At 50.3% G+C, this 14,280-nt stretch overlaps 1 protein-coding gene across 1 annotated transcript in view; it reads right to left on the bottom strand.

Annotated features, from left to right (window-relative positions):
* The window catches only part of LOC116365353 (neurotrypsin), a gene marked incomplete at its 5' end in the record, with an annotated part of 38,388 nt that extends 30,629 nt beyond the window's left edge, over nucleotides 1–7,759 (bottom strand). Inside the window, 2 exons of the mRNA XM_031818001.1 lie at nucleotides 3,587–3,728; nucleotides 7,139–7,759. Coding sequence (XP_031673861.1) covers nucleotides 3,587–3,728; nucleotides 7,139–7,759 — 763 coding nt within the window. The remainder of the gene's footprint in view (nucleotides 1–3,586; nucleotides 3,729–7,138) is intronic.
* Nucleotides 7,760–14,280: the final 6,521 nt, after the last annotated feature.

Genomic DNA, 14,280 nt, shown 5'->3' with positions numbered 1-14,280 from the left:
TGTGACACGCTCTGCTCTGTCTGCCTTATTCACTACAGATGTTACTGAGCAGATACTTTCAGACAGAGAGCGACAGAGAGAGAGACAGAGCGACACAAAGAGAGACAGAGAGAGATAGACAGAGCGACACAGAGAGAGACAGAGCGACACAGAGAGAGACAGAGTGACACAGAGTGACACAGAGAGAGACAGAGCGACACAGAGCGACACAGAGAGAGACAGAGCGACACAAAGAGAGACAGAGAGAGATAGACAGAGCGACACAGAGAGAGTCAGAGCGACGCAGAGACAGACAGACACAGAGAGACAGAGTGACACAGAGAGAGACAGAGCGACACAGAGAGAGACAGAGCGACACAGAGAGAGACAGAGAGAGACAGACAGAGCGACACAGAGAGAGACAGAGCGAGACAGAGACACAGAGAGACACAGAGAGAGACAGAGAGAGACAGAGTGACACAGAGAGAGACAGAGTGACACAGAGAGAGACAGAGCGACACAGAGCGAGACAGAGCGACACAGAGAGACAGAGCGACACAGAGAGACAGAGACAGCGTGACACAGAGAGAGACAGAGAGAGAGAGAGAGACAGAGTGACACAGAGAGAGACAGAGAGAGAGAGAGACAGAGTGACACAGAGAGAGACAGAGCGACACAGAGCGAGACAGAGAGAGACAGACACAGAGAGACAGAGACAGAGAGAGAGAGGGGGATGGGTGTCTCCTGATAGAAACCTCCCCCAGAAAGATTTGGCATTTGTAATTCTCCCCCCTGCAACTCTACACGGTTTCTTAACAGGGATAATCTACATTACATTATGAATCCATATTAATGAACGATTCTACCATCTACATTACATTATGTAGATAGATCATCACTACTACACACACCTCATCACTACTACACACACCTCATCACTACTACACACACCTCATCACTACTACACACACCTCATCACTACTACACACACCTCATCACTACTCCACACACCTCCACACACCTCAACACACCTCATCACTACTACACACACCTCATCACTACTACACACACCTCATCACTACTACACACACCTCATCACTACTAAACACACCTCATCACTACTACACACACCTCAACACTCCCCAACACACCTCCACACACCTCAACACTACTACACACACCTCATCACTCCCCAACACACCTCAACACACCTCATCACTACTACACACACCTCAACACTACTCCACACACCTCATCACTACTCCACACACCTCATCACTACTACACACACCTCATCACTACTACACACACCTCATCACTCCCCAACACACGTCAACACACCTCATCACTACTACACACACCTCAACACTACTACACACACCTCATCACTACTACACACACCTCATCACTACTACACACACCTCATCACTACTACACACACCTCATCACTACTACACACACCTTATCACTACTACCCACACCTCATCACTCCCCAACACACCTCAACACTACTACACACACCTCATCCACTACTACTACACACCTCATCACTACTCCACACACCTCAACACTACTCCACACACCTCAACACTACTACACACACCTCATCACTACTACACACACCTCATCACTACTACCCACACCTCATCACTCCCCAACACACCTCAACACTACTACACACACCTCATCACTACTACTACACACCTCATCACTACTCCACACACCTCAACACTACTCCACACACCTCAACACTACTACACACACCTCATCACTACTCCACACACCTCATCACTACTACACACACCTCATCACTACTACACACACCTCAACACTACTACACACACCTCATCACTACTACACACACCTCATCACTACTACACACACCTCATCACTACTACACACACCTCATCACTACTACACACACCTCAACACTACTACACACACCTCATCACTACTACACACACCTCATCACTACTACACACACCTCATCACTCCCCAACACACCTCAACACTACTACACACACCTCATCACTACTACTACACACCTCATCACTACTACACACACCTCATCACTACTAAACACACCTCAACACACCTCAACACCACTAAACACTCCTCAACACCACTAAAAACACCTCAACACTCCTCAACACCACTAAACACACCTCAACACTCCTCAACACCACTCAACACACCTCAACACTCCTCAACACCACTCAACACACCTCAACACTCCTCAACACCACTAAACACTCCTCACCATATGCTCACTGGAGAGTTTGAGCCTCAAAGTAGAGGAGAGAAAAATAAACACAGGCTCACCTTCCAGAATGTGTTCTACAGCTTATGTGTTTCATAATGACTTAACATGTGTGTGTGTGTGTGTGTGTGTGTGTGTGTGTGTGTGTGTGTGTGTGTGTGTGTGTGTGTGTGTGTGTGTGTGTGTGTGTGTGTGTGTGTGTGTGTGTGTGTGTGTGCGTGTGTGTGTCAGTATCAGACTACAGTCTACCAGTCCACTTGGCCCAAGTCACACGCGTGTGTGTACCGTGTAAATTGTAGCGTGTAGCGAGACACGGAGGAATGCCCTGCTCTGAAAAACATGATGAAGTGTAGACTAAAACAGAGGGGGAGAGAATGGAAGAAGGCAGGGTGGGGATGAAGGGGGAGAGAGTCACGTTACTATAGAAACACTGGTCAATGTGGAGTGAGTCCTGTTACTATAGAAACACTGGTCAATGTGGAGAGAGAATGGAAGAAGGCAGGGTGGGGATGAAGGGGGAGAGAGTCCCGTTACTATAGAAACACTGGTCAATGTGGAGTGAGTCCTGTTACTATAGAAACACTGGTCAATGTGGAGTGAGTCCTGTTACTATAGAAACACTCTGGTCAATGTGGAGAGAGAATGGAAGAAGGCAGGGTGGGGATGAAGGGGGAGAGAGTCATGTTACTATAGAAACACTGGTCAATGTGGAGTGAGTCCTGTTACTATAGAAACACTGGTCAATGTGGAGTGAGTCCTGTTACTATAGAAACACTCTGGTCAATGTGGAGAGAGAATGGAAGAAGGCAGTGTGGGGATGAAGGGGGAGAGAGTCATGTTACTATAGAAACACTGGTCAATGTGGAGTGAGTCCTGTTACTATAGAAACACTCTGGTCAATGTGGAGAGAGAATGGAAGAAGGCAGTGTGGGAATGAAGGGGGAGAGAGTCACGTTACTATAGAAACACTGGTCAATGTGGAGTGAATCCTGTTACTATAGAAACACTGGTCAATGTGGAGTGAGTCCTGTTACTATAGAAACACTCTGGTCAATGTGGAGAGAGAATGGAAGAAGGCAGGGTGGGGATGAAGGGGGAGAGAGTCCCGTTACTATAGAAACACTGGTCAATGTGGAGTGAGTCACGTTACTATAGAAACACTGGTCAATGTGGAGTGAGTCACGTTACTATAGAAACACTCTGGTCAATGTGGAGTGAGTCCTGTTACTATAGAAACACTCTGGTCAATGTAGAGTGAGTCCTGTTACTATAGAAACACTCTGGTCAATGTGGAGTGAGTCCTGTTACTATAGAAACAGTGAGTCACCGAACGGTAGTGTTACAGACCTGTATCCCAGCTGTCGACACACCACCTCTGCGTTTACGTCTGTCCATCCATCGTCACACACCGTCCCCCAGGTCCCCTGGAGGTACACCTCTACTCTGCCCTCATTAACGCTCTCCCCTCCTACCAGCCTCACCGGGACACCTGCAACACACATACACAGAGGGAGGGAGGGAGGGGAGAGGAGAGGAGAGGAGAGGAGAGGAGAGGAGAGGAGAGGAGAGGAGAGGAGAGGAGAGGAGAGGAGAGGAGAGGAGAGGAGAGGAGAGGAGAGGAGAGGAGAGGAGAGGAGAGGAGACAGAGGGAGGGGAGGAGAGGAGAGCGGGAGGGAGGGAGGGAGGGAGGGAGGGAGGGAGAGGAGAGGAGAGGAGAGGAGAGGAGAGGAGAGGAGAGGAGAGGAGAGGAGAGGAGAGGAGAGGAGAGGAGAGGAGAGGAGAGGAGAGGAGAGGAGAGGAGAGGAGAGGAGAGGAGAGGAGAGGAGAGGAGAGGAGACAGAGGGAGGGGAGGAGAGGAGAGCGGGAGGGAGGGAGGGAGGGAGGGGGAAGAGAGGGGGGGAGGAGAGAGGGAAGAGAGGAAGGGAGGGAGGGAGGGAGGGAGGATAGGAGAGAGGGAGGGAGGGAAGGGAAGGAGGATAGGAGAGAGGGAGGGAGGGAAGGGAGGAGGATAGGAGAGAGGGAGGGAGGGAAGGGAGGAGAAGGATGGGGGAGAGGGAGGGAGGGAGGGTGAAGGAGGATAGGAGAGAGGGAGGGAGGGAGGGAGGGAGGACACATCAGAAAAAACAGTTAGCCCTGGACGCTTTGAAAATAGCATTCTACATAACACCCAACTCTCCCCCTCTCTCTCCATGTCTCCGTCCGCTAATCTAATCAGTCAGAACTGTTCAACAGATCATCACTCCTCTACAGAAACACCCACACCAGTCAGTCAGGTACTAATGTGTTTCTCACCTGGTCTCTTTGCTCTGTCGGGCTCTGGGCCAAAGGGTGTGTGTGTGTGTGTGTGTGTGTGTGTGTGTGTGTGTGTGTGTGTGTGTGTGTGTGTGTGTGTGTTTTATGATCAGTTGTTTCCACATGGGTGTACTAAATGTTTTCATGATCTTATCACGTTCATGCTATTCAGAACCTCAAGTGACAGGGGTGTGTGTTGATGGAGTGTGTGTGTGTGTGTGTGTGTGTGTGTGTGTGTGTGTGTGTGTGTGTGTGTGTGTGTGTGTGTGTGTGTGTGTGTGTGTGTGCAGCTCCAACACTTCCCCAACAACACAAGCTATTACATAAAACTGTCATCAATCAGAGATGAGAGGGGGCTGAGGAGAGAGGGCTGAGGAGAGAGGGCTGAGGAGAGAGGGCTGAGGAGAGAGGGCCGAGGAGAGAGGGCTGAGGAGAGAGGGCTGAGGACGAGAGGGCTGAGGAGAGAGGGCCGAGGAGAGAGGGCTGAGGAGAGAGGGTTGAGGAGAGGGGGCTGAGGAGAGAGGGCTGAGGAGAGAGGGCAGAGGAGAGGGGGCTGAGGAGAGAGGGCTGAGGAGAGAGGGCTGAGGAGAGAGGGCTGAGGAGAGAGGGCCGAGGAGAGAGGGCAGAGGAGAGAGGGCTGAGGAGAGAGGGCAGAGGAGAGAGGGCTGAGGAGAGAGGGGCTGAGGAGAGAGGGCAGAGGAGAGAGGGCTGAGGAGAGAGGGCAGAGGAGCAGCAGGAGAGGCTGAGGAGAGAGGGCTGAGGAGAGAGGGCTGAGGAGAGAGGGTTGTGGAGAGGCGGCTGAGGAGAGAGGGCCGAGGAGAGGAGGCAGAGGAGAGAGGGTTGAGGAGAGGCGGCTGAGGAGAGAGGGCCGAGGAGAGGAGGCAGAGGAGAGAGGGTTGAGGAGAGGCGGCTGAGGAGAGAGGGCCGAGGAGAGGAGGCAGAGGAGAGAGGGTGAGGAGAGGCGGCTGAGGAGAGAGGGCTGAGGAGAGAGGGCTGAGGAGAGAGGGTTGAGGAGAGGCGGCTGAGGAGAGAGGGCCGAGGAGAGGAGGCAGAGGAGAGAGGGTTGAGGAGAGGCGGCTGAGGAGAGAGGGCCGAGGAGAGGAGGCAGAGGAGAGAGGGTTGAGGAGAGGCGGCTGAGGAGAGAGGGCCGAGGAGAGGAGGCAGAGGAGAGAGGGCTGAGGAGAGAGGGTTGAGGAGAGGCGGCCGAGGAGAGGGGGCCGAGGAGAGAGGGCTGAGGAGAGAGGGCCGAGGAGAGAGGGCTGAGGAGAGAGGGCTGAGGAGAGAGGGCTGAGGAGAGAGGGCTGAGGAGAGAGGGCTGAGGAGAGAGGGCCGAGGAGAGGGGGCAGAGGAGAGGAGGCAGAGGAGAGAGGGCCGAGGAGAGGAGGCAGAGGAGAGAGGGCTGAGGAGAGAGGGCTGAGGAGAGAGGGCCGAGGAGAGGGGGCAGAGGAGAGAGGGCTGAGGAGAGAGGCCTGAGGAGAGAGGGCCGAGGAGAGGGGGCAGAGGAGAGGAGGCAGAGGAGAGAGGGCTGAGGAGAGAGGGCTGAGGAGAGAGGGCCGAGGAGAGGGGGCAGAGGAGAGGAGGCAGAGGAGAGAGGGCTGAGGAGAGGAGGCAGAGGAGAGAGGGCTGAGGAGAGGAGGCAGAGGAGAGAGGGCTGAGGAGAGAGGGCTGAGGAGAGAGGGCTGAGGAGAGAGGGCTGAGGAGAGGAAGCGGAGGAGAGAGGGCTGAGGAGAGAGGGCTGAGGAGAGAGGGCCGAGGAGAGGGGGCCGAGGAGAGAGGGCTGAGGAGAGAGGGCTGAGGAGAGAGGGCTGAGGAGAGAGGGCTGAGGAGAGAGGGCTGAGGAGAGAGGGCCGAAGAGAGAGGGCTGAGGAGAGAGGGCTGAGGAGAGAGGGCTGAGGAGAGAGGGCTGAGGAGAGAGGGCTGAGGAGAGAGGGCCGAGGAGAGAGGGCCGAGGAGAGAGGGCCGAGGAGAGGGGGCTGAGGAGAGAGGGCCGAGGAGAGAGGGCCGAGGAGAGAGGGCCGAGGAGAGAGGGCCGAGGAGAGAGGGCCGAGGGCCACACACACACACACACACACACTGAGAGAGACACACACACACACACACACACACACTGAGAGAGACACACACACACACACACACTGAGAGAGAGACACACACAGAGAGAGACACACACTGAGAGAGACACACACACACACACACTGAGAGACACACACACACACACACACACACATACTGAGAGAGACACACACACACACTGAGAGAGACACACACTGAGAGAGACACACACACACACACACACACTGAGAGACACACACACACACTGAGAGAGACACACACACACACACACACACTGAGAGAGAGAGAGACACACACACACACACACCCTACTTGGCAATGACCTCATACCTCTATAGCATGGGGAATGGTTTGACTGTGACACCTCGTTGACTATTTCGGTCAATGGTGTCACAGTGAAACCATTCCCCATGGTGTCACAGTCAAACCATTCCCCATGTCTCTCAGTCAGAGGTGTCACAGTCAAACCCTTCCCCATGTCTCTCAGTTAGAGGTGTCACAGTCAAACCCTTCCAAGTATCTCAGAGGTGTCACAGTCAAACCCTTCCCCAAGTTTCTCAGAGGTGTCACAGTCAAACCCTTCCCCAAGTTTCTCAGAAGTATCACAGTCAAACCCTTCCCCAAGTTTCTCAGTGTTGTCACAGTCAAACCCTTCCCCAAGTTTCTCAGTGTTGTCACAGTCAAACCCTTCCCCAAGTTTCTCAGAGGTGTCACAGTCAAACCCTTCCCCAAGTTTCTCAGAGGTGTCACAGTCAAACCCTTCCCCAAGTTTCTCAGAGGTGTCACAGTCAAACCCTTTCCCAAGTTTCTCAGAAGTGTCACAGTCAAACCCTTCCAAATATTTCTCAGAGGTGTCACAGTCAAACCCTTCCCCAAGTTTCTCAGAGGTGTCACAGTCAAACCCTTCCCCAAGTTTCTCAGAAGTGTCACAGTCAAACCCTTCCAAATATTTCTCAGAGGTGTCACAGTCAAACCCTTCCCCAAGTTTCTCAGAGGTGTCACAGTCAAACCCTTCCCCAAGTTTCTCAGAAGTGTCACAGTCAAACCCTTCACCAAGTTTCTCAGAGGTGTCACAGTCAAACCCTTCCCCAAGTTTCTCAGAGGTGTCACAGTCAAACACTTCCAAATATTTCTCACAGGTGTCACAGTCAAACCCTTCCAAGTTTCTCAGTCAGAGGTGTCACAGTCAAACCTTTCCCAAGTTTCTCAGTCAGAGGTGTCACAGTCAAACCCTTCCCCAAGTTTCTCAGTCAGAGGTGTCACAGTCAAACCCTTCACCAAGTTTCTCAGAGGTGTCACAGCCAAACCCTTCCCCAAGTTTCTCAGTCAAAGGTCTCACAGCCAAACCCTTCCCCATATCTCTCATTTAAAGGGCTATCAGCGCCAGATAGTGCCATCATGATAAACCCAGTAGACATCATTACCCCTATAGATCAGATAGACATCATTACCATTATAGACATCAGTACCCCTATAGACATCATTACCCCTATAGATATCATTCAACCTATAGATCAGAAAGAGACATCATTACCCCTATAGACCAGATAGAGACATCATTACCCCATAGACCCAATAGACATCATTACCCCTATACAAATCATTACCCCTATAGACATCATTACCCCTATAGATCAGATAGACATCATTACCCCTATAGACATCAGTACCCCTATAGACATCATTACCCCTATAGACATCATTACCCCTATAGACCAGATAGAGACATCATTACCCCTATAGACCAGATAGAGACATCATTACCCCTATTCACCAGATAGAGACATCATTACCCCTATAGACCAGATAGAGACATCATTACCCCTATAGATCAGATAGAGACATCATTACCCCTTTAGATCAGATAGAGACATCATTACCCCTATAGATCAGATAGAGACATCATTACCCCTATAGATCAGATATAGACATTATTACCCCTATAGATCAGATATAGACAGCATCACCCCTATAGATCAGATAGACATCATTACCCACATAGATCAGATATAGACATCATTACCCCTATAGATCAGATATAGACAGCATTACCCCTATAGACATCAGTACCCCTATAGACATCATTACCCCTATAGACATCATTACCCCTATAGATCAGATAGAGACATCATTACCCCTATAGATCAGATAGAGACATCATTACCCCTATAGATCAGACATAGACATCATTACCCCTATAGATCAGATATAGACATCATTACCCCTATATACATCATTACCCCTATAGATCAGATAGAGACATCATTACCCCTATAGATCAGATAGAGACATAATTACCCCTATAGACATCATTACCCCGGAGAGACATCATTACCCCTATAGACATCATTACCCTTATAGACATCATTACCCCTATAGATCAGAAAGAGACATCATTACCCCTATAGGCATCATTACCCCTATAGACATCATTACCCCTATAGACCAGATAGAGACATCATTACCCCTATGGACCAGATAGAGACATCATTACCCCTATAGACCAGACAGAGACATCATTACCCCTATAGATCAGATAGAGACATCATTACCCTTATAGACATCATTACCCCTATTGATCAGACAGACATCAATACCCCTATAGACCAGATAGAGACATCATTACCCCTATAGACCAGATAGAGACATCATTACCCCAATAGACATCATTACCCCTATAGACCAGATAGAGACATCATTACCCCTATAGACATCATTGCCCCTATAGACCAGATAGAGACATCATTACCCCTATAGACATCATTACCCCTATAGACCAGACAGAGACATCATTACCCCTATAGATCAGATAGAGACATCATTACCCCTATAGATAAGATAGAGACATCATTACCCCTATAGACATCATTACCCCCTATAGACATCATTACCCCTATAGATCAGATAGAGACATCATTACCCCTATAGACATCATTGCCCCTATAGATCAGATAGAGACATCATTACCCCTATAGACATCATTACCCCTATAGATCAGATAGAGACATAATTACCCCTATAGACATCATTACCCCTATAGATCAGATAGAGACATCATTACCCCTATAGACATCATTACCCCTATAGATCAGATAGAGACATCATTACCCCTATAGACATCATTACCCCTATAGATCAGATAGAGACATAATTACCCCTATAGACATCATTACCCCTATAGATCAGATAGAGACATCATTACCCCTATAGACATCATTACCCCTATAGATCAGAAAGAGACATCATTAACCCTATAGGCATCATTACCCCTATAGACATCATTACCCCTATAGACCAGATAGAGACATCATTACCCCTATGGACCAGATAGAGACATCATACCCCTATAGACCAGACAGAGACATCATTACCCCTATAGATCAGATAGAGACATCATTACCCCTATAGACATCATTACCCCTATTGATCAGACAGACATCAATACCCCTATAGACAGATAGAGACATCATTACCCCTATAGACCAGATAGAGACATCATTACCCCAATAGACATCATTACCCCTATAGACCAGATAGAGACATCATTACCCCTATAGACATCATTGCCCCTATAGACCAGATAGAGACATCATTACCCCTATAGACCAGATAGAGACATCATTACCCCAATAGACATCATTACCCCTATAGACCAGATAGAGACATCATTACCCCTATAGACATCATTGCCCCTATAGACCAGATAGAGACATCATTACCCCTATAGACATCATTACCCCTATAGACCAGACAGAGACATCATTACCCCTATGGACCAGATAGAGACATCATTACCCCTATAGACCAGACAGAGACATCATTACCCTATAGATGAGATAGAGACATCATTACCCCTATAGACATCATTACCCCTATTGATCAGACAGACATCAATACCCCTATAGACCAGATAGAGACATCATTACCCCTATAGACCAGATAGAGACATCATACCCCAATAGACATCATTACCCCTATAGACCAGATAGAGACATCATTACCCCTATAGACATCATTGCCCCTATAGACCAGATAGAGACATCATTACCCCTATAGACATCATTACCCCTATAGACCAGACAGAGACATCATTACCCCTATAGACATCATTAGCCTTATAGACATCATTACCCCTATAGATCAGAAAGAGACATCATTACCCCTATAGGCATCATTACCCCTATAGACATCATTACCCCTATAGACCAGATAGAGACATCATTACCCCTATGGACCAGATAGAGACATCATTGCCCCTATAGACCAGACAGAGACATCATTACCCCTATAGATCAGATAGAGACATCATTACCCCTATAGACATCATTACCCCTATTGATCAGACAGACATCAATACCCCTATAGACCAGATAGAGACATCATTACCCCTATAGACCAGATAGAGACATCATTACCCCAATAGACATCATTACCCCTATAGACCAGATAGAGACATTCATTACCCCTATAGACATCATTGCCCCTATAGACCAGATAGAGACATCATTACCCCTATAGACATCATTACCCCTATAGACCAGACAGAGACATCATTACCCCTATAGATCAGATAGAGGACATCATTACCCCTATAGATAAGATAGAGACATCATTACCCTATAGACATCATTACCCCTATAGACATCATTACCCCTATAGATCAGATAGAGACATCATTACCCCTATAGATCAGATAGAGACATCATTACCCCTATAGACATCATTACCCCTATAGATCAGATAGAGACATCATTGCCCCTATAGACATCATTACCCCTATAGATCAGATAGAGACATCATTACCCCTATAGATCAGACAGAGACATCATGATAATCTGATCAATATGTTTCTTCCTGTTGAAGGGAGCTGATGTTGATTGTACAGAGGAAACAGTCGGTCCTTTTCATTCGGGTATAATTAATGATACAGACCAGATCTGATCTCAGAGGATAAACACGGGAAAGAGTCAAAAACACCCGTTACTCAAGTGTCCATTATGGTGAAGACACTGAGCCCACAGAGAGTCCAGCTGACCAGGGAGACAGGATGTTACGGAGAGACACTGAGCCTACAGAGAGACACTGAGCCCACAGAGAGTCCAGCTGACCAGGGAGACAGGATGTTACGGAGAGACACTGAGCCCACAGAGAGTCCAGCTGACCAGGGAGACAGGATGTTACGGAGAGACACTGAGCCTACAGAAGAGACACTGAGCCACAGAGAGTCCAGCTGACCAGGGAGACAGGATGTTAGGAGAGACACTGAGCCCACAGAGAGACACTGAGCCCACAGAGAGTCCAGCTGACCAGGGAGACAGGGATGTTACGGAGAGACACTGAGCCCACAGAGAGACACTGAGCCCACAGAGAGTCCAGCTGACCAGGGAGACAGGATGTTACGGAGAGACACTGAGCCTACAGAGAGACACTGAGCCCACAGAGAGTCCAGCTGATAAGGGAGACAGGATGTTATGGAGAGACACTGAGCCCACAGAGAGTCCAGCTGACCAGGGAGACAGGATGTTACGGAGAGACACTGAGCCTACAGAGAGACCACTGAGCCCACAGAGAGTCCGCTGACCAGGGAGACAGGATGTTACGGAGAGACCACTGAGCCCACAGAGAGACACTGAGCCCACAGAGAGTCCAGCTGACCAGGGAGACAGGATGTTACGGAGAGACACTGAGCCCACAGAGAGACACTGAGCCCACAGAGAGTCCAGCTGACCAGGGAGACAGGATGTTACGGAGAGACACTGAGCCTACAGAGCGACACTGAGCCCACAGAGAGTCCAGCTGACCAGGGAGACAGGATGTTACGGAGAGACACTGAGCCCACAGATAGACACTGAGCCCACAGAGAGGACACTGAGCCACACAGAGAGTCCAGCTGACCAGGGAGACAGGATGTTACAGAGAGACACTGAGCCCACAGCGATTCCAGCTAACCAGGGAGAACGAATGTTACGGAGAGACACTGAGCCCACAGCGAGTCCAGCTGACCAGGGAGACAGGATGTTACGGAGAGACACTGAGCCCACAGAGAGAACACTGAGCCCACAGAGAGTCCAGCTGACCAGGGAGACAGGATGTTACGGAGAGACACTGAGCACACAGAGAGACACTGAGCCCACAGAGAGTCCAGCCTGACCAGGGAGACAGGATGTTATGGAGAGACACTGAGCCCACAGAGAGACACTGAGCCCACAGAGAGTTCCAGCCGACCAGGGAGAACAGGATGTTACGGAGAAGGACACTGAGCCCACAGAGAGTCCAGCTGACCCAGACGGGACAGGATGTTGCGGAGAGACACTGAGCCCACAGAGAGACACTGAGCCCACAGAGAGACCCTGAGTCCACAGAGAGTCCAGCTGACCAGGGAGACAGGATGTTACGGAGAGGACACTGAGCCCACAGAGAGTCCAGCTGACCAGGGAGACAGGATGTTACGGAGAGACACTGAGCCTACAGAGAGGACCACTGAGCCCACAGAGAGTCCAGCTGACCAGGGAGACAGGATGTTACGGAGAGACACTGAGCCCACAGAGAGACACTGAGCCCACAGAGAGTCCAGCTGACCAGGGCGGACAGGATGTTACGGAGAGACACTGAGCCCACAGAGAGACACTGAGCCCACAGAGAGTCCAGCTGACCAGGGAGACAGGATGTACGGAGAGACACTGAGCCTACAGAGAGACACTGAGCCCACAGAGAGTCCAGCTGACCAGGGAGACAGGATTGTTATGGAGAGACACCTGAGCCCACAGAGAGTCCAGCTGACCAGGGAGACAGGATGTTACGGAAGAGACACTGAGCCTACAGAGAGACACTGAGCCCACAGAGAGTCCAGCTGACCAGGGAGACAGGATGTTACGGAGAGGGGAACTGAGCCCACAGAGAGGACACTGAGCCCACCAGAGAGTCCCAGCTGACCAGGGAGACAGGATGTTACGGAGAGACACTGAGCCCACAGAGAGACACTGAGCCCACAGAGAGTCCAGCTGACCAGGAGACACGGATGTTACGGAGAGACACTAAAAGGCTTACAGAGGCAACACTGAGCCCACAGAGAGTCCAGCTTGACCAGGAGAGACAGGATGTACGGAGAGACACTGAGCCTACAGAGAGACACTGAGCCCACAGAGAGTCCAGCTGCCAGGAGACAGGATGTTACGGAGAGGACACTGAGCCCACAGATAGACACTGAGCCCACAGAGAGACACTGAGCCCACAGAGAGTCCAGCTGACCAGGGAGACAGGATGTTACAGAGAGACACTGAGCCCACAGCGATTCCAGCTAACCAGGGAGACAGAATGTTACGGAGAGACACTGAGCCCACAGAGAGTCCAGCTGACCAGGGAGACGGATGTACGGGAGAGACACTGAGCCCACAGAGAGACACTGAGCCCACAGAGAGACACTGAGCCCACAGAGAGTCCCAGCTGACCAGGGAGACAGGATGTTACGGAGGAGAGACACTGAGCCACAGAGAGACACTTGAGCCCACAGAGTCCAGCTGACCAGGGAGACATGATGTTATGGAGAGGACACTGAGCCCACAGAGAGACACTGAGCCCACAGAGAGTCCAGCCGGACCAGGGAGACAGGATGTTACGGAGAGACACTGAGCCCACAGAGAGTCCAGCTGACCAGGGAGACAGGATGTTGCGGAGAG

The sequence above is a fragment of the Oncorhynchus kisutch genome, unplaced genomic scaffold (genome assembly GCF_002021735.2).
Source record: "Oncorhynchus kisutch isolate 150728-3 unplaced genomic scaffold, Okis_V2 scaffold1223, whole genome shotgun sequence".
Lineage (NCBI taxonomy): Eukaryota > Metazoa > Chordata > Actinopteri > Salmoniformes > Salmonidae > Oncorhynchus > Oncorhynchus kisutch.
The sequence above is the reverse complement of the archived record's forward strand: the minus strand, read 5'-3'. Positions and strand labels throughout refer to the sequence as shown.